At 39.2% G+C, this 19,814-nt stretch overlaps 2 protein-coding genes across 2 annotated transcripts in view; both read right to left on the bottom strand.

Annotated features, from left to right (window-relative positions):
• Positions 1–1,882: 1,882 nt before the first annotated feature.
• arl6 (ARF like GTPase 6) lies at positions 1,883–11,378 on the bottom strand. Its single transcript, XM_088608911.1, has 8 exons — positions 11,097–11,378; positions 9,890–10,035; positions 8,251–8,312; positions 7,901–7,969; positions 7,138–7,232; positions 6,016–6,145; positions 5,570–5,625; positions 1,883–4,302 (listed from the first exon to the last, which is right to left on the bottom strand). Exons 2-8 carry the CDS (start codon positions 10,010–10,012, stop codon positions 4,277–4,279), a joined length of 561 nt encoding a protein of 186 aa, XP_088465037.1. The 5' UTR covers positions 10,013–10,035; positions 11,097–11,378; the 3' UTR covers positions 1,883–4,276.
• Positions 11,379–16,667: 5,289 nt separating this feature from the next.
• Positions 16,668–19,814, bottom strand: part of epha6 (eph receptor A6) — a 294,006-nt gene continuing 290,859 nt past the window's right edge. The window contains exon 17 of the mRNA XM_088608898.1: positions 16,668–18,473. Coding sequence (XP_088465024.1) covers positions 18,359–18,473 — 115 coding nt within the window. The 3' untranslated portion in view covers positions 16,668–18,358. The remainder of the gene's footprint in view (positions 18,474–19,814) is intronic.

The following is a 19,814-nucleotide window of genomic DNA, read 5'->3' as shown; positions in this document are numbered from 1 at the left end:
CAATACTTTCATGCTTTGTGGGTTTTTATGAACTGTTAGCACATCATTACACAAAGAGGTGTGGGAGTCTGGAACAAGCTTCCCAGCCTTACTGTTTAACTCAGACTCTTCACACTTGTAAGAAATTCAGGTTCTTCACACCTGAAGAAGGCTCCACGGCGGAAACGTTGTGTTTCCTTTCTTCTTTTTTTCAGCATGGAATAAACCTATTACTTGTTCACTTGTAAGAAATACCTACATGAGATCCTTTAAATAAATAAAACTTCTGCTACTCAAATGAGCCGGTCTATGAACCATTTCAATATCCCAGTCCACCCAAAATTGTGGAGTTCTGCTTTATCATTCTACATAAGATAGCATCCTAAAACCCAGTTATGGCTCTGAGGCACCATTGTAATTTTACTGTCCAACTCTGTGCTCAAAAGAAGTTTTGTTTAAGAAAATATGGCAGAAGATGCCTCTGGCTGTGGCAGTGCTTCCTTGCCTGCAATGAAAATCTAGATAACTCTCAGCAGGTGAATGACACCACTTTTTGGATCTCACTAAACTGGAGAGCCGATTTTATCAGATTTTACTACAACCCCCCAACAACACTTTTATCAAGCCGCTAACTGGGACATCTTTGCTGTATTTAGTTTGTCATTCTTAGTCTAGAAGCCCCTTATACACTTGTACTTCACAAGAATGCACTATGAGCTAAAACTCCCTACAGTATGTCCTTATAAAGGGAAGGCACGGGCGGAACCGTCTCCTATTCCTCAGCTGAGCAGCATCACGCCTGATCTCTAATAAGATGCAGGCACGGGCTTTCACATTCCTGAACATGGACTCCTTCTGCCATCTAGCGAGCGTTTATGGAACTACACAATATGTTTTCTCACTTGAATCGAACTCTCACGGTCTAAACTGGAATAGTAACCTCTGCCCTCTCCAATCTTTGTGTTTGTGTTGAGCTGCGGTTGTGTGAATTATTGCAGCATGCTCCAAAAATTGGCCCAAGATCAACTGCAGTTTAAAAATATTGTGACTTATATTCAACAGGAGACGGCGCACAGCATTTTTTTTTGGGGGGGGAGAGAATCCAGTCTTCGATTGAGTCGCAGGTGTATCCTATTATGAAGTAAATGTATTAAAGAAATAAAAACTGGTTTGGAAAAAGGAGAATACAAGATTCATTATGAATATATAAGATATCAAATTTTAATAGACCCAAGTGTGTTTTAAAGATGATTAACAAACCTACAGGTAGGAGCTACACCTTACGTTCAACACTACTTTCTTGACACTTTCATTGACAACGCCATTATTTTATATACAGGAACAAGTAATGGGTTTATTCCATGCTGAGAAAAAGAACGTTTCGGCCGTGGAGCCTTCTTCAGGTGTGTTGTTTTTCGGCCTTCTGGTGATTTCAACATTTATTTCCCCACATTGATTAATCTTGTAAAGGCTTTACCAGAAAAATCTACAGCAGAAAGCTTTCACAGCAGTAAAATGCGTGAATTTTGAGCTCGGTAAGGCATGATTGTCAAGATCTATTAGTGCTTTTATTCTCTATTTTTAAAACCAGAATTTACATTTAAATTTGATTAAGTTCCTCTGCTAGCAGTATTATGACTTCTGCAGTTTAAACTTTAGAAAAAAAAGAGCAAGCTCCAAAAGTCACATTTGTTTCACTTATAATTTTGGCATATTTGCCGTTTGATGTTATTGAGCTTTCCCCCTATCATGAATTTGTCATCACACTTCCGTGTGGTAGTTAGGATATATCAGGTCGACATTTAGGTGCTTACCAGCAACAGATCTGATCTGTGTGTACATAAATCCTAGCTCATACAAGTGTTTCAATCACTAGACTTCACTGAAATAACCAGAAACTAGATTACACTGACACCACATTCTTTTTATTGGTTTAGCATTGCCTACAATTATAAATACACCCCAGGTGATTACTAGGCCTAGAAATGAACAATTCATGTTTGGCCAATGAAGGGTACTTCTTGAAATTCAAAGAATATATTAAATTAAAATGCTTTACATTGACAAAAGTAATTTCCCACATGTTATTTTAAAATATAACAATTCTTAGTTAAAATAATTTATTACATGAACATTTTCTTACATTCAGTTTCTAGGGAAGGTTCTCCAGTTTGGGACCAAAATTGAGTATCTTTCAGCCCTCAAGGTTGTTCTCTGAATTGAACAGATTACCTGTTTAACACGTCATTACCTTGCAGGTGTTGCTAGTCTTGAGCAAGAGATGCAGGGATTCCCAGTCCTGGTCCCGAGTGCAAACACACCAGCTGGGTTTCAATCAAGCTGAGCTCAGTTACCTATTTGAAGCCCTGATGGAACCAAAAACTTGCTTGATTGGAATACTTGTAAGGTTTTGTTTCCTACTAAAAAATGTGGGATTTTGGCCCTGGTGTGAGTGTGTGTATATTTTTGTCTGTGTGTGCCCTGCGATGAGCTGGCATCCTGTCCATGTTGTTTCCTACCTTGTACCCAGTGAAACCAGTAATAGGCTCTGGGAATAGTGACCTGGTTTGGTTAAATGTTTATTGAAATATGATGTGATGATGAACTTTGGGGTTTTATTTTAATAATGCAATGGCTTAAAAACATGTTTAGGAACTGAAATAAACTGTTCAAATGAACCCTTGTATTATCCGTTTTTATTTATTATTATTAAGTCAATTTAATGGTTCAGCTAAGTGACCGAGAGCTCAGTTGGGACACAAACCAGGCACGTGTGTGGACCTCCAGGAATGGAAACCCCTAACCTACAGTATAAGACCCATAACTGATTTTTGGTCTCTTCTAGGACCAGGAATGGAGACCTTTGCTTTTAGTAAGTTTTAATGCCAGGTATCATTAGAGAAATATACCAGCTTAAACTCAGATCTTTATCACTGTTGTACCTTAAAGCAATAGAATGAAAATATATTCACAAAAACATTATACATGTAAAAAAAAAAAATAACTTTAAGAAAAAAAATAGTGTGTTTCTGAAGGCTGATGTTGTCTCTATCAGAGATCTAATATTAATATGACTGTACTGTAGGAGTAAATGGACTTACAGGGCCTTGCATTCAAGAATTGATTCTCTCCAATATCTGCATCACCACACCTACTCAGACACTGAAAATAGTAGCGAAAGAGATGAGTTAGATACAGCTATGTGATTTGAAGTTTCTTTGAAGTGTCATGGGATCCATAAGAAGCTTGATTGTCCTATAAAAATGGAGTCTATTGCTGCACATAATGGATTTCTGGTCTTTCATCTCTGAATGCATATGATTTAACAATGGCTAGCACAATAATGTGAGTATATGTAGCATGTAACGTACCTTACCTACTGCGCATAAATATTCTTTATTAATTGTAAAGATCTCTCAGATAATAATAGGTGACACAAACAATCACATTATTCTTTCCAGAGCACATAGCTCAGCTAGGAGGGGGTACTTGTTTTTTAAATGAACCATTACAAAGATGTTTACACTAGTTTCAATGAAATATACCAAGTGAAATAAGTAAATAAGACATTAGGAACACAATCCTAGAGAATCAGTCTTAGTAACTTTTTACTAAGTTTTGTAAGTTTTGAACCAACAGAAAGATTGTGTCCAGAAAAGATAAAAAGATGGATCGTGCAGAACCAGTTGTTGCACATTAAGGGTAGAATTATCTAATTTTTACTTTCATATTTAAACCAAGATGGATATTAGTACATATTTCTGAAGCAAAAGCACATTTTCAAGAATTTAGATGCCTTTAAAACCAATTCCAAAATTTCAGTGGTGATGTTTCTTGCAGGGAATGCAATGTAAACTGAACTGGGATTAGGACTACAGGATCTGGAAGCTTCTGTCACCTTTAAGCATTACACAGATGAAAAGGGATGCAACATAATGAAAATCTACAGAACAGTTGTCTTCTCAGAACTATATCTCTGCGTCTTCCAGTATGGGGTAGTATACAGTGTTGCAGCCTGTTAGTTAAATATTCAGCAGCCCACAGAGACAGACATACAGTACAGTACTAGCCAGCCTGTCCAAAGGGCCCATATGAACATGGCATTCCTATGGTGTGAAGTAATCTATATATATGATTTATTTGTGATCCATACAGTGGAATTCCTCAGAGTGGGCAGTCCTTCCACAGAGGTGGACTTTAATAGAGGTGACGCTGCATCTGTTTCTGTTGATGCTGGTGGGGACTCTTCAGTCGTCAGGGTGAATGTCAAGAAGACACCTCCCTTTCTGCTACCCTTTCATGTTTTCATCGTTCTGATTTGATCTGTGAAAACAAATATGTTGAAAAAGGTCATTTAGACAAACAATTTTACAATACAACTTATGGCAAACACTGTATTACACCTAAGCAATACATTCCTGAATGCAAAGAACAATTCAAGCAAAAAGCAATACATTATTTTTAATACCTTTGGTTCCATTACAGTATGCTGTGCTTTTTTCACTTTGTTATTGCACTGACCACTGACTGACCGCTTTGTAAAGGTCACGTGGGTATGCTCTACACACCAGAAAGCCTGTGATTCCAGTGTCATTATACATGAAGCCTTAAGATTTCCCACTGTATATACATCAAGCCAGTCTGTACTCATGACATTTTCTGCATTGGTTTGGATTACTTTACTTTTCAATCAATCAGTGCAATGACACCCTAATCACGTAATGCAGTATGTGATAAATATATATATATATTTAAAATGAGAGTTAGAAAATGGTAATTTCTACAATTTAGGTTCTTTCTTTAATGAGCATTCATACATACTGTATATATAAATCTTCACATTGTTACCATTTGTATTATCAGACCTTGAAGAAAATGAGGGTTTAGTAATTTCACAGTCACAAATGTCTACAGCTTGACATTACACATACATGGATTACATTTAAGAAGGACATTATCTAAGGGAAAACCTTGACTAACACTGTGCACATTAATTCAATTCTAAGATGAAAAGGTTTTACAATAAAACCAAAACGTACTTACTGGGCTATTTGGTCTAATGAAATCATGAAATTCAAAAAGTACAATAAATAGAAATATGTTTCATTATTGTGCACAATTATATTTAATAAATTGCTACTTTTTGTAAAAGAAAAACAACCATCCATTTTATTTCATCACAGGATGCACACACAGACAGACACACACACTCACAAGACAAATATTCCCAGAAGCCAACTAACCCACCAGTATGTCTTTGGGAGGAAACCAGAGCACCCAGTGGAAACCCACAAGAACACAGGGAGAACATACAAACTCCATGCAGACAGCACCACAGGTTCAGGACTGAACCCAGGGTGCCAGCAGTGCAATGCTAACAACTGCTCTATGGAGCCATAAAAATATTTGAATGTAAAGGTTTTAAAACACATTTACTTAAAATAGAAACAGAATAATTATAAACAAAATAAAGTACTGTACACCATTATAATTCAAGCTAAACAAGATAAAAAAGTGGATATCAGTAACTATACTTATTTACAAATAAAGTTCCAGACATTTTCAGAAGCCTGTACAAATATTACAGTACCTTGGAGCCAGTCTACTCCTTCTTGTAATCCTTCACCTTTAACAGCATCACTGGCACTGAAAAACACAGTGTACACTTGTTCAGACTTCAACCGACTATGCAGATTCATTAATAATGCGAAGTAATAGAAAACATGATTAATTTTCAGGGTGGCAGGAATTTATTTTGCTTTCTCTGCACACATCCTGGCAATAAGGAAGCTGTATCTTGGCCACAAAACCTCCAAAACACCATCAAATAGAAAATAATTGTAATGATTTATAATACGTTTTCAGAACTTTAGCAAGAAAAGAAAAAAGATGTTACAGGAAAATCCTGACACAAAATCCTCCAGGATCCTTAACCTAACTGTACTGTGTACAGTAATTATTGTTCTCATTTTTGTTGGGAAAGAGAACCAAACCACAGGGTTATAAGAGTGTGACATTTATTTTGTCCTCACTCACCAGATGTGCCAAGGCTTGTCTTTGATGTTTTCCAGACAAAGCAGCTGAGAAACCTTCACTGAAGACAAAGCATCTCTGAGGTCCATTTTGTTTGCAAAGAACAATATAGGCATTCTCCTGTGCTTGATGTCTAATTCACACACAAAAAGATTTTACAGTATACCATTACAATACAATATAGTACAATATATTTTTAGATGAAAACCCTTTTAAGGTAAGGCTGAAATAAATGTGAGTTTACATATGTAATGCTTTTCAGTTTTCACCTCATTCATCTGCATCAGGGATATCCAGCCCTGGTCATGGAGAGCCCGAATTCAGCAGGTTTTAAAGGTCATCATCAAATCACCAGCTTCTAAAGATATGGAACAATTCCTTTGTGACTAATTGAACAGACAATTTGTTAAATCAAGTAATTTAGAGATCACTTAACCCTACAGTGTAAGCACTCTTCAGACCTCTAGGATCAGAGTTCTCTTAATTAAAAAAAGACTTCATGATTAATCAAGTCACGGGTCTGCTGATCTTTAGAAACTGGTGACCTTTAAAACTAACTGGATTGGGGCTCTCCAGGATCAAGATCCAGGGTTCTCCTGATCTAAATTCCCTACAAATAATTTTAATTTAAAATCTAGAATATCTAAACATGATTCATATATAGATATTTTTCTAGATGAATATACTAACAAACATCAGTAGTGAACTAGGGACTAGTGAACACTTTCACAATGTTACACAAGTACTACAGAAGATTCCTGTTACTATATGACTCACTGATTATTCTTGGTGATCTATTCCCAGAAGCAAGAATAATAAACATTCACTAAACAACCAGTTCTATTAAACTTATTAAACTATACAGACATCACACATATCATACTTCTAACATCAAACACAATAATATTTGTGCCCTGTATTGAAAAGAGAAAATATTCTCAAAATATGCAATGCAAACAAGAAGCTTATTATGCAACAACACCTTACAATTATTTTTGTACTACAATGAAATATGTTAAAAATAAAATACTACTGTTTGCAGGAATTGAATGAATATAAATGACCATTTACATGTAACTAGAAGGATCATATGAATTGTATCCAATATTCACCACCCTCTCTTACCTGGATGATTAAGGAGTGTATCAAGTTCTTCTTTGGCAACTACCATCCTTAATTTGTCACTGCTGTCAATAACAAATATGATGGCCTGGCCTTCCCTGTGTAGATGAAATAGGATAAATACAAGCTTCAAAGCACATGCCTTGTGTCTGCAATAAATTTCTGTGCAGCCCAGTCACAACATGCTGCTTTTGGAGGCAATGAATTATAAACTACAAAAATCGGTGATGTAACACAATTGAACTACACCAGAGGGCAAGAGTAAAGAAAACCCAGGCTTAATTTATTGAACACTGAAAGGCAAATGAGAAGCCTCTGATATTTGATAAATTTCAAATTTTACATTTCTAGCTGCCTCATGCAGATTTGCACTCTTCTTTTCAGAATTCCAACACATGCCTAATATTTATTATAAAGTGATCTTATCTTGATGTTCATTTATTGGCCATAAACAATTTCTTGTATTAGGAATTTGTCTTTTCACATACCCCAACTTGCTCTCCATGAAACACACAGGCAGGGAGAGAAGCTTGGGGTCAGAGCGCCTGGTCAGCCATTTATACGGCAGTTGGGGTTAAGGGCCTTGCTCAGGGGCCCAATGGAGTAGGATTCCTCTGCCGGTCGCAGGATACAAACCGGCAACCTTCCAGCCACAGGAGCAGATCCTTAGCCACAGAGCCACAGCACTGCCCCAACTTATCTTATCAACTATATACAGCAATTTGCAAGTCCCCACAAACACTGTCAACCGAAACATATAACTTACTTATAATAATGCTCCCAGAGATTTCTGTATCTTCCCTGACCAGACATATCAAACACAGTGAAAGACAAACTTGAAAGAAGGGGGAAAAAAAGAGAGATGTCAACATTTAATGTTCAGCCCTAAAACATCACACTTTATTCATGCTTCTCGCATCAAAACACATGCTTCCATTTGTCGTTGACCATGATGACCGAAACAGCCCATGCCACTTGCTCATGTACTGTACTACTTCACAGGACTACTGCTGGAAATCATCCTTCTTCTGATGCCACTTGGCAGTACATTACAAAAATACTTCACACACAGCACTAGAAAGACTCATTCTCCCCAGTACAAGAAACAAACAGTACCTCGAGGTTTTAAACTTCTCTATGCTGAAGCCAATAGTAGGGACTATGTCCTGTGTTTGAGCCTGCAAGGAAAATGAACAAATGTAAGGAATCTAGAGAAAAGAAACATAAGACAGATAACAAGTGCTGCAAGTGCCTTGTCATTTTGCCAGACTGTTTCAGATGCATTTACAGAGCTCTGAAATGAGACTGGAATTTTGCAAATGAAAGACATGAACGGCATATAAGCCTGTAGTAGTATTGCCGATGTCAGCTTACACAGCCCTTCTGCTCAGTGGCTCAGCGAATGGTTAAGAAGATCAGATGTGCCCCAGAAGTGTCTTTCAAGGCTACTGTTAAACTCATTGACCCTCCACTGACACAGTGCTGCACTGGAACATAATGGAATGAAATAAACATGGGAAAAATGTGCCTCTTAAACCTATATACAGTATACACACATTATATACTGGCACTAAAACAGGAAATTCTGAATGATATCCACGTTGATTCTAAGCAAAAAATGCCCAGTACAGAAATGGAATGATGACTGTCAGAAAGATATATGTGTTTTTATCATCGTCACTGCCATAGTCTTGCGGAAAAGTGATAAAAAACCACAAGTATTATGGAACACATCAAAGATATTAAAGCCATCTTGTACAATGTGCAGTTCACAAGTTATTCTAAGTTGCATGTAGATTTCTGTAATCAGATTTAAGTGCTATATCATGCAGGAAGTACCACGGAGAATGTTAAGGGTTTTTCGGGAGATATGTACGTGATTTTGATTGTGAAAATAGCAAACCAATATGAAACTGTCTTGAAGTTGTATAAGTATGTCTACAGTACTATTCTTATCCTTAGAAATGGGGTTGCAAATCAATGACCTGTGAACTCTACACACCATCAAATCGATAATGTCTTTGAAAAACACTGTACCTAAGAATATATATAGATGGGATTTGGTATTGGTAGCATTATACCTAATATAATTATACTTCTTTTTTTAACCTGCATGGGCCTGGGCAAGAACACTTTAGCATGTCACTGTGGGTTCGTGTAGAGCAATTTTCCTTAAAAAATAGACTGGGGGTCCTTGCTGACGACAGCTGACAGGACCCCCCAAAAGTGAGGGACAGGAGAACCTTTAATCGAGTCCATTACTTCAGTATGAGCAGCACATTGGGGAAACTGCAGCCTACCCTGCCTAGCAAGATGGGGGTACACCCAGGATGGGATGCCAGTCCATCACAGGGCACACAAAGACACAAAGACACAAACACACACATTCACACATATTCACCAGCAGTCTTTGGCCTGTGGGAGGAAACCCACGTGAACACAAGGTAAAGATATACAAACCAGGCCACAGCACCCCAGAAATTGAACCTAGGACCCCAGTGCTGTGAGGCAGAAATGCTAACCACTGCGCCACCAGGTTTTCCTCATCATCAACCAATGTTTTTCTCTATATAGGCACGATGTGAACACACCGCTTTTTGCACTAAAAATAACAGATCTGCCTAGGTGACTGTGTGCTTAAAATAATGTGGAAATACCTGTCAGTAGAAGCTTCTGCATAAAGAAGGAAAGACTGGCTGCATAGAACAAAACAGTACACGTGTCAGAGAATTCTGTGTAAATAAAAAAGCCTTACGTTGGATGGCTTCAGCTTATTAATGATGGTGGTTTTGCCGCTGTTGTCCAGCCCTAGGCACAGGACGTGAACCTCCTTCTTCTTGATCCCCAGCCAGCCTGCTAGCTTGTCGAAAAGCCCCATGGGCTCGGTGCTCAGGGACTGGCCTGTTGCAAAACAGGAGAGATTCTCAACTGCACACGCCGGTTTCCCATTCCTCGGCGCGACTGTAATCTATCACCCAGAAAAACAAAAAGGTCGCAAAACGGGCGATCGCCACTGTAACACGACCCCCAAGCCAGACAGCCTTCCCTCTTGTTAATCAGATTAGAGCGCAGGGTCACAGTTCTGGAGAGCTTTCGGGAGGTGAGGAGACGTCTCTGCGCAGCCTGGAAAAGAAAATCGGCGGCCGGAAACGCAGCACAATCCCAGACTTTAGGGAAAGCCCATGATATTTTTAACACAGAGCCGAGGGAAGTGAGCAGGTGTCTCCGTGAGAGAGGGGGCTGAGGGTAGCGACGTCCCTAGACCGCGTTGCCAGGTATTACTAGGTATTAGGGAAGACGTCTGTAAATGGATTTGTTTAGTCAGCTACACGAGGTCTGGTTCCGCGTACTTTAAATATAGAAACAACATTTTATCGAGACTCTGCCATTTCTATCACTTACGGATTGCTTGGTACCAGATAAATGTTACATACCTTGTTATCGAAATCGCATCCGAGAACCGCATGTTAATAAACTGTACACACAGAGATCATGAACTAACAGATAAGGGTCGGCGCTGGGAATCAAAACGTCTCAAATTCTCCATCGGTCCAGTAAAATGATCTTTTATGGAGCTGTTTTTCTAACGACTGAAGTGCGTTAGGGATAGTCTTAATCCACCCTGTCAAAAGTTACAACTAAGCCCAAATCACTCATGAGCACCGATGCTTAGTTTGAAGATGTTTCTTTCTGTGCCCTCAATAAATCACTGCATGTCGGACGACCTAATCATAACTAGAACAGATATAAGTGAACATGAATCATAAGGCATTTGACGAGTACGTCAGTGTGCTTCGATATATAAACTATTTTAAATATTTTTCAACAGAGACACGAGCCGTTCAACTTCGCCTCGCATCATCTCTTTCTCGCCTCCCGGCAAACCAACAGCAACACATTCTGACATTTATAACAAAAGGCACATGTATGAAGGTATGTCGTTTTAAAAGACAAGGTTTTACCTGGTCAGCTCTACCGGCCTTCACGATTTGTGAAACCTCGGTCTTTCCTGACACGCAGAGCCCGCTCCTCCCGGCTCTGCTGCTCCCCTCCGAGCGGTTCGCCACCACCTTGCTAGATCACCGGACGCGCTATCGTAAATCTGCGGTAGCAGTGATCTCACACTTGGACGCCGTTTTCATTGTCCTCAACAATGCCAAAAGACAGATGTTGCATAACCGTGTCGGCCGCGGTTTATGATCAAGCAGCTTGCGGGAGACACCAGGCTTTAGCAGCAGATGAAGTATTTACTGTGCGTTGCTAAGGAGACGTGGGCACTGCGCCTGCGCCACGGCGTCTCTACCTTGGAGAGAAGCAGCTGCAGCAGCTGTGGTGAAGCTCCGATGGATTGTGACGTTTAACCATCGAATAAAGGCGTTTATTTTGCTCCTCAAGACGTCTTGATGATAGGATACACAGGGGTATCATTTTGTGTATCCTGGTGCCGATTAGGAGAGCTCAAACCAAAATCCAGAAACATGAACGCGTGTAAGATTCCTAGTATCCCCATCTACCCATTTTCTAACTGCGTTATCCAACACAGGGTCGCCGGGGAGCTGGAACTTTTCCCCCGCAAGCAACAGGTGCAAGGCAGGTTGCACCCTGGATGGGACGCAGGTCCATCACAGGACACCCTCTCACACCACGGTAAGTTTTCCAGGAAGCCAATTAACCTGCCAGTATGTAATTGGATTGTGAGAGGAAAACGGAATACCCAGAGGAAATCTAAGAAAACATGGAGAGAACATACAAACTCTGCAGAAATCATACCCCAGGGACACAAGGCAGCACTACTAACTCCACAGCCGAAATGTTGTTTTCTTTCTTCTCTTTTCAGCATGGAATAAACCTATTACTTCTTCCTTTGCAGCCTACGCATGCTGACACAGCTACCCACCTGAACTACAGTACCACCTTGCTGCCCTCATACCATTGAAACGTGAATAATTTTGTATTCACCTCGTGTGTATCACAGATGTCCCCCGCCCCACAGCTGGTGGTTTTTAGTGCAGCTGAGCTCGAGTCCTTAATAGAACCAAGAGTCCTTGGATAGAACAAAGACAAAGGTTGGAGATCTAAAACTACTTAATAAATGAGATAGTTAATAGGCAGCCACCAACATGTTTGAATCTGTTAAAAACCCAGAAGGTGTGCATGTCCCCAGGACCAGGATTGGAAACTCCTGGTGTCCCATTTACAGCTTGTTTTACAATGGAACCTGATCCGTAGTCTAAGGAGGAGCCTAAACCAATATTTCCAACTCTATAGAGTAGTGTTTCGCAGTCCTGCTCTTGGAATGCCCCTGTGTCTGCTGATTTTTATTCCAACTAGGCTCATAATCACCAGGGCTAGTTGCTACCTGTGGCTGATCTGCTTGCTGGTGCAGAAAAAAAATCTGCAAACCAGCAAGCAGATCAGCCACAGGCAGCAATCAGCCCTGGTCCCAGATGGACACAGAACCAGCAGACACAGGGTTACTGCAAGACCAGGACTGGAAACCCCTGCTACAGATGCAGTGTTTGTGTACCACTTCAGCACAGTTGCAGTATGTGAGAGCTGGTGTGCCAAAATCAGATTTGGCGCTGTTTAGTTGCTTAGCCCTAGTAAAAGTGATATACACCATATATTCTTAATAGACAAATGTTCTGGGATTCACCATTTGGAACTTCCTGCAGCAATCACATAACAAATGTTTGAAACTGAGTTTAATTTCACAAAAGGCCACTTTTTCACCACCCTGTTTCGTCAGCAGCTCATTCCTGGTGTTCCTTAACAGCACCCCTTCCTCTAGGAGAGCTTTCCAGGCAGTGATTGAAAGGGCAGACCTCTAAAAGGCTGTTTTTGTATACCCCCTGTTTATAAAGTAAAAACTTGTGGTTTTGAGAACATCATGTTTGCAAGTGGCATGAAATGCCTAAAACTTTGGTGACTGAGAGTAACTATGTTGTATGTCTGCCACTCTTTAGTTTTCATTATTCCATTATCCTAATAGACATGCAAGTCAGAGTCAAGTTTCCTCCCTCCTCCAGACCAGATGCATATTAAGCATGGCAAGAAGGATGTAGAAATATGCACTGATTAAATCAGTTACCGGAGACTAAGTAACTGCGTTGCTCTGTCATAGTACAGTAAGTAGGCACCATGACTGCATGTTTAATGGTGACCCTTTTAATAGAATCCCATTTGATTACCAATCCCACCTGTGTAGGTCCAGTTTCTCCATAGTTTGCTAATTGAGCTTGTATTTACACAATTTTCCAATATCATTTGAACATGGAAGGGCTGAAAATCTTAATCAAAAGTAGTTAACAGAGAGTGGAGACTTCAGTGTCCTGCTGTACCCAAAAGAATGGCTAAAAAAAATTCAATAGATTTCTTCATATTCCTGCTGTTAACTGTAATGCACCTTTCTTAGTTTATCGCTTTGGTGAGATTTTAATGCACAATGTTTGTCTGGGAAATGCTTACAATTTTTAAATGTCTTCTGAAAAAGAGACCAGATGTAGTGCAGCAGGAAGGACAATTCGGAATTTTTTGTTTTTCTAATAGAAAAAATTCCAACATTTTAATCATACAGATCCTAAGAAGAACAATTTGATACAATACAGAATTGAGAAATAATTAATCCACAAGCATGAGTAAACTATTGTCTCTGACAGTATAAATAGCTGAGACAGTATGGTAGGCTGTAGTTTTACAATCTAACGGCTTTTGGGTTTTGTTACTGATCCAGAATTATCTGTGGGTTGATAACAGCTTGTGTGCAACTGATACCATCACATCAACTGAGAAGAGAGAACAGAACCTCCAAAGAAGAAATCTAATTGAATCCAATCACTGCCCGATGAAGATCGTTAAAGACCGAACACCCTCTGTACACATATTTTGTCTGCAATGCAAACTCTGGCAAATAGTGTATTCTGACCTGTTACTCAATATGTGTCTGGAATCAAGGAGCTTTGAAAATGACTTAATTTTTGTTGCAAATGTGAACTCAGTTGCTTTTGAGGCTCATGTTGCCCTTGGATACATAAATGCAACGTATTCTCTTCAAGATTCTCTTGAGCTGCTGTTTGTTTCCACAATTTCCTTTGGAGAAGAATTTGGCCGCCTCACTATTGTAACTGTTAAAGAAAAGATACCATTCTTGTCTCTGTTGGCATTTGTTCTCTTTGATCTGCAGTGAAGTTGCTGAGAACAGTGAAGCAGAAACTGTCAAAACATTATGTTCTAAAATTGTAACCAGATGAAGCTGACTCACCTCTGCTGACTCCTCATTTATATAAGACTGCTGATATGGAAATAGTAGCTTGGTTGTGGTGGAGGCCTAATTTACTTAGAAATCCCATATCTCATTTTGTATAGCATAGTGTGGATGTGTCTGATAAAATGAATGACTCCATTACAATGTATAACAGAGTAAACAACTTAACTCAACCTGCTTGTCAATCTAATCAAAGTACAAGTGATTTTTTAATATTTGTTTTGAGATTAATGTTTTGAGATTATTAATGTAAATAACAAAGAGGGGGAAGTTCTCAATCCTCAAAATGTAATTTTCAAATTACAGGCAGTAGGTATTCATGGAAACACAAGTGTTTGGATTGAGAATTGATTATTAAATAGAAAAAATAGGGTGCAAATAAGAGTGGAATAGTGAAATTGAGATGATGTAATTAGTGGAGTACCACAGGGTTCTGTATTAGGACCACTGCTTTTCTTATTTTATATCAATGTTCTAGATTCTGGAATAGGCAGTAAACTAGTTTACAGATGATACCAAATTAGAATGATTAACATCAATTTAGATTGGAATTCAAACATGACTTCAGTCTTGTCACAGTTTAAATAAAGAAAATTTTGAGAAATCCAGGATTTTATGTAAGAAATGCAATTAGAGAGTACAGAAACAGTCACTTCAGTGTCAGGTTTGGTATGGGGCATAGATTTGAGTATTGTGACATAGAAATGATATTTCAACCCATTTGATTTTAATAACTGATCAAGTGAGAACATGTAAATGCTGAATATTAGGTATCCAGCAGCCAGCAGCCATATCACCCTGCAACTCACAACTGGCAACCCACTGAAGCTAAGCAGGTGTGAGCCTGGTCAGTACCTGGATGGGAGACCTCCTGGGAAAAACTAAGGTTGCTGCTGGAAGAGGCGTTAGTGGGGCCAGCAGGGGGCGCTCACCCTGCGGCTCATGTGGGTCCTAATGCCCCAGTGTAGTGACGGGGACACTATACTGTAAACAGGCGCCGTCCTTCGGATGAGACGTAAAACCGAGGTCCTGACTCTCTGTGGTCATTAAAAATCCCAGGGTGTTTTTCGAAAAGAGTAGGGGTGTAACCCCGGCATCCTGGCCAAATTTCCCCATCGGCTGTTATCTATCATGGCCTCCTAACAATCCCCCTCTGTGAATTGGCTTCATTACTCTGCTCTCCTCCCCACTGATAGCTGATGTGTGGTGAGCATTCTGGCGCACTATGGCTGCCGTCGCATCATCCAGGTGGATGCTGCACATTGGTGGTGGTGGAGGGGAGTCCCCATTACCTGTAAAGCGCTTTGAGTGGAGTGTCCAGAAAAGCACTATATAAGTGTAAGCAATTATTATTATTATCCCAGTATCGGGGCCCTGAGGAACACCAGACTTAACGAACCCCCAAGAGAGACAAAATGTTGGAAAATAGTAAGGTATAAGTTTGCTAAATTGGAAAGCTGTGAATCAATGTGAATATTAAAATCACCACGAATAATGATCTTATTAAATCCGAAACACAACAGTGCAAGAAAATCCACAAACTCACCTAAAAATGCATCATTATGCTCGAGGAGTCTGTAAATTTTAACAATGACAGTAGAATGGGTAATAGAGAATACAATGAGACCTGATGCAAGTAAGTAAAATCCTGAAAGGCCTGGACGAAGTCAACTCGGCAGATTTCTGCAGAATCAACAGTGAACCAAAGGTGACTAGTGGAATGTACAGTATGTGAAGGTGCATTTAAATCTGAGAACAGAAGGTGTGTATTTACAGAAAGGGTTGTGGGAGTAAGGAAAAGGCTACCCAGAGATAGTACAGTATGTTGTTGAAGTTGAAACCCTGGTTTAAGAAATGGCTCCTCAATTAGATTGAACTTGCTAGATGGGCCAAATTGTTGCCTTTCTTATATTTTTGTGTATTCTGGTTTTTGGTAAAACAATGTGTATAATAGCTCCTGTGTTCTTTTTAAACCTATTGGTGGATATGTTGATCTTTGGTTCCAAAGATGTTTTGTATTTGAATTCCTGAAGAAACACACCCTGTCAAGGTATTGTTCTCTTATTTATAAAATGAGTATGCAAATGTCTCAATATCGTCACATAAGAACCACGGTTTTATGTACTGTGTAGGCCAATGAGTTTTGTTTGTGATTCTAGTTCCAAAAAGATAATGTGAGTACAGTAAGTGTAAATGAAGATAAGATATTATTTTTTGGATAAAGAAAAAAACCCAATTTGTACATTTACAAAGCAACAGTCACTCTAGGTAACCACCAGAACTGTAACTTTTATTTGCTAATAAATATCCTCATAAACAGGCGTATATAGTCTGTAAGACCTGACAATGCCTCTTTGGAAATTATAGAAAAATAAAATACAAGAATTATAAGTAACTTGTACTTTGTACAAAAAATCTCATTACATTGCTCAGCAGTAACATTTGCTAAACACCGTTTCTGTGTCTTCAAATCTTGAGCGTTGTAGCAGTCTGGAGCACATGGGACCAGCTCACTCTGTCGACCTGGAAGGCATGCTGTGCATTTGAACATGTGCTGAATGTTTTCATTGTCAATGGAAGATGTCACTGTCTCACATTAAGAGGCATGAATGAGGGTGCTCCATGGCATTTGTATGTGGCAACTGGCATTTAATATACAGCATCCCCAATTCTCTTGTTCTCCGCTGTGCCTGGACTTTTCAAACCAAAGAATCACTAGGTCTTTACATGATGTTGCAGTTCACACATCAGTCCACAGGAGGGAAGGCTTCTGTTATTTTACTGTGGGGCCTGAAAGGCCTTTTTGAAAGGCTATGGGGGACCTCTCTTCCTGTCTCGCTGGCTTTGTTCAGACTGGCTGTCACAATTCACCTCTTCAGTTTCTCTTTAGTATTCTGGATATACGATTTCCAAAGTTACTACTCACTATTGGCCATTCACAGGTACAGGAACATATGCGATTGGATTCCATTTCCGTCACTCAGAACGCTGGCTGAACCTACACATTGTCAGATCTCCCCTTTATGACAAAACAATCGGGGGAGTGGGCACTCAACAGCTACTGAAACTATACTACGAAAGGCTTCAGTTAGAATGAAGACTATTCAACTTTACAAAACTGGACTTTTAGCATAGTTCCCTCAAATCATAGTGCCTGAGGTGGACATGTCTGTACGGTTATGACTTTGTTAAACTGGTAACAAAATTTTTATTTCTGTTATTGAATTGTTTTATAATAACTGCATATATTGCTGAGTAAACTGAATTAATTAAAGGACTAAAGAAATAAAACAGAAAATTTACTAGGGCTTTCACAAACAGGACCGCACACATATAAATATTAGGTTAAGATAATAATCGGTAAATGGATTATACACTTAAAAGTTGACAACATTCAATAATTCATACCTAAAATTGGCTCTTCATGTTTTTCAAGTATCAGCATACCAGATAATCTGGGAAGATTTCAATAACTTAACAAGAATACCTTATGACTTTTACTTATCAAACTATAAAGTAATTAATATATTAAGGACAATCCTTTGATTGCACATTTGATATTAGCAGCTACATGGTCACAAAACATGAAAAAAACAGAAAATCTGTAGATTACATCCCCAAATTTACCATACAATTCTATACTTAGCAATACTGTTGCCACCACAAGGCTTATTGTCTTCGACAGCTGACCACAAAGTTTGTTGTAAAAAAGTCTGAAGGAGTCATGTCTCCTTTGCTTGGCATGGTTGTCTTCCAGTCATTAAAAACAGTCTTGGTTACAGAGTTCATTTATTGGAAGTCGAAAGGAAGCCAGTTTTACTGTTTCTAAAATTGTGCCAAAGGGTTTACAGTTTGTTGCTTTTGCAGGACCGTCCCGTAGGACTTGCAGGAAAAAAGTCTTCCTATTGGAAAAAAAAAAGCCGAGGCACAGGAGAGGGCTGTCTGTCTGTCCGCTGTATTTCATACATGAAAGCCCTTCTCCTGCATGTGTAGAATCTGGAGCCTCAATGTCTGTATACTGCTCACTATCCTTCTCTGGTGACCAATTAGCGTGACGCCAATCCTCCTGACATCACTGGAAAGAAGGAAGTGATGAAAGAAGGAAGAAAGGAAGTGATGAAAGAAGGAAGAAAGAAAATGATGAAGGAAGTAACGAAGAAAAGGGTGAAGGAAAGACGTAACCAAGGAAGGGAGGAACAAAGGAAGAAAGAACAGAAAGATAAGAAAAATAACATATTCAACAAGTTATTAAACACACTGTGGTGCAACTAAGTGGCATTTTACTGTGGAAATGTTTACTGTCTATGAATGATGACCCAGGAGCTGAGAGATCAGCCCTGTGATTGCTCCTCCAGCTAGGCCTGACTATACTACACCGGGAGTCAAGGAGGGCAGGACCCCTGGGATATACAGTGGCCTCCAAAAGTGCTGAGACAGCAAAGTCAATACTGCAATTTGTATTTGTGATCAGGGGATGAATATAAATGAAAATTACAATATAAATACATTAAATGTACATTTTATTTTCGGGTAGTCCTATGCAAATATTTGATCATATTAGAACAGAAACAGTTACAGAGGCAGCCATGAATGCTCAGGACAGGCCATGCTTCACTGATGTGGTGTTGTTGTTTGGAACATCTGCAGTTCCTTTGTTTCTTCGGTAAAGGTTTACCTTGGTCTGATCTCTCTACAAAAGCTCTCCTTGTTCATCTTTGTACAACTGAGCAAACAGCAGGGGATATGAAAGGTAATATGGCCTGGGGATGCATGCTCACCTCTGGAACAGGCTTCTTCATCTTTTTGGATAACGATGGCTACTGCAGAAAAGAGTCTGCAACTTTTTGTCTGCTTTTATAGAAGAAAGTTGCTTTGATGCATATTGGGAGGAGCTTCACCGTGCAGCCTGAAAATTACCCCACAACATGCAGCCGGTGCAACCAAAGAGTTCATCAGGAGGAATAGTGCAAGATCTTATATAACTCAAGCCCAGATCTAAAAAGAACGACCTGCATTTCACATGTTAAAGAAATAATTAATGTCGGAACACCCCACAAACGCACAATAACTCAAAGTAGCTCTGGCAAAGCATATAAAATGATTAACTAAACAGAATGGAAGCTCAACGGGTGACAAATGTCTGGCAGTTATTCCCTCATTGGGATATGCAACCATACTATTACATTCTGAAATGTACTTAAAGTGAATGTTCACTTCTGATCTATACTAATACTTCTAGTCTCTTGAAATCTTTGGGTTAAACTTAAAACATTTGTTTGTTCTAGTACAAGCAAATGTATGCATGGACGTACCAAAAATAAAACAGATATTATATTTTACTTATCATACATATTAAACTTATGATCATAGTTCATATATTGGTTGGAGGTAAAAAGCAAAAAGTTTTGACTTTGCT

This window comes from Lepisosteus platostomus, chromosome 2, assembly GCF_059453375.1.
Source record: "Lepisosteus platostomus isolate fLepPlt1 chromosome 2, fLepPlt1.hap1, whole genome shotgun sequence".
In the NCBI taxonomy this organism is placed as follows: Eukaryota; Metazoa; Chordata; class Actinopteri; order Semionotiformes; family Lepisosteidae; genus Lepisosteus; species Lepisosteus platostomus.
This window is presented reverse-complemented; position numbering and strand designations above follow the sequence as displayed.

What these genes read in the sequence shown, in the direction of transcription:
- arl6 (XM_088608911.1), bottom strand. Translation starts at nt 10,012, where the DNA reads ATGGGGCTTTTCGACAAGCTAGCAGGCTGGCTGGGGATCAAGAAGAAG. An exon ending in ATAAGCTGAAGCCATCCAAC is followed by an intron (nt 8,313 to 9,889) that starts GTAAGGCTTTTT and finishes TTTTCCTTGCAG; the next exon opens with GCTCAAACACAGGACATAGT. An exon ending in TACACTCCTTAATCATCCAG is followed by an intron (nt 6,146 to 7,137) that starts GTAAGAGAGGGT and finishes TGTGTGAATTAG; the next exon opens with ACATCAAGCACAGGAGAATG.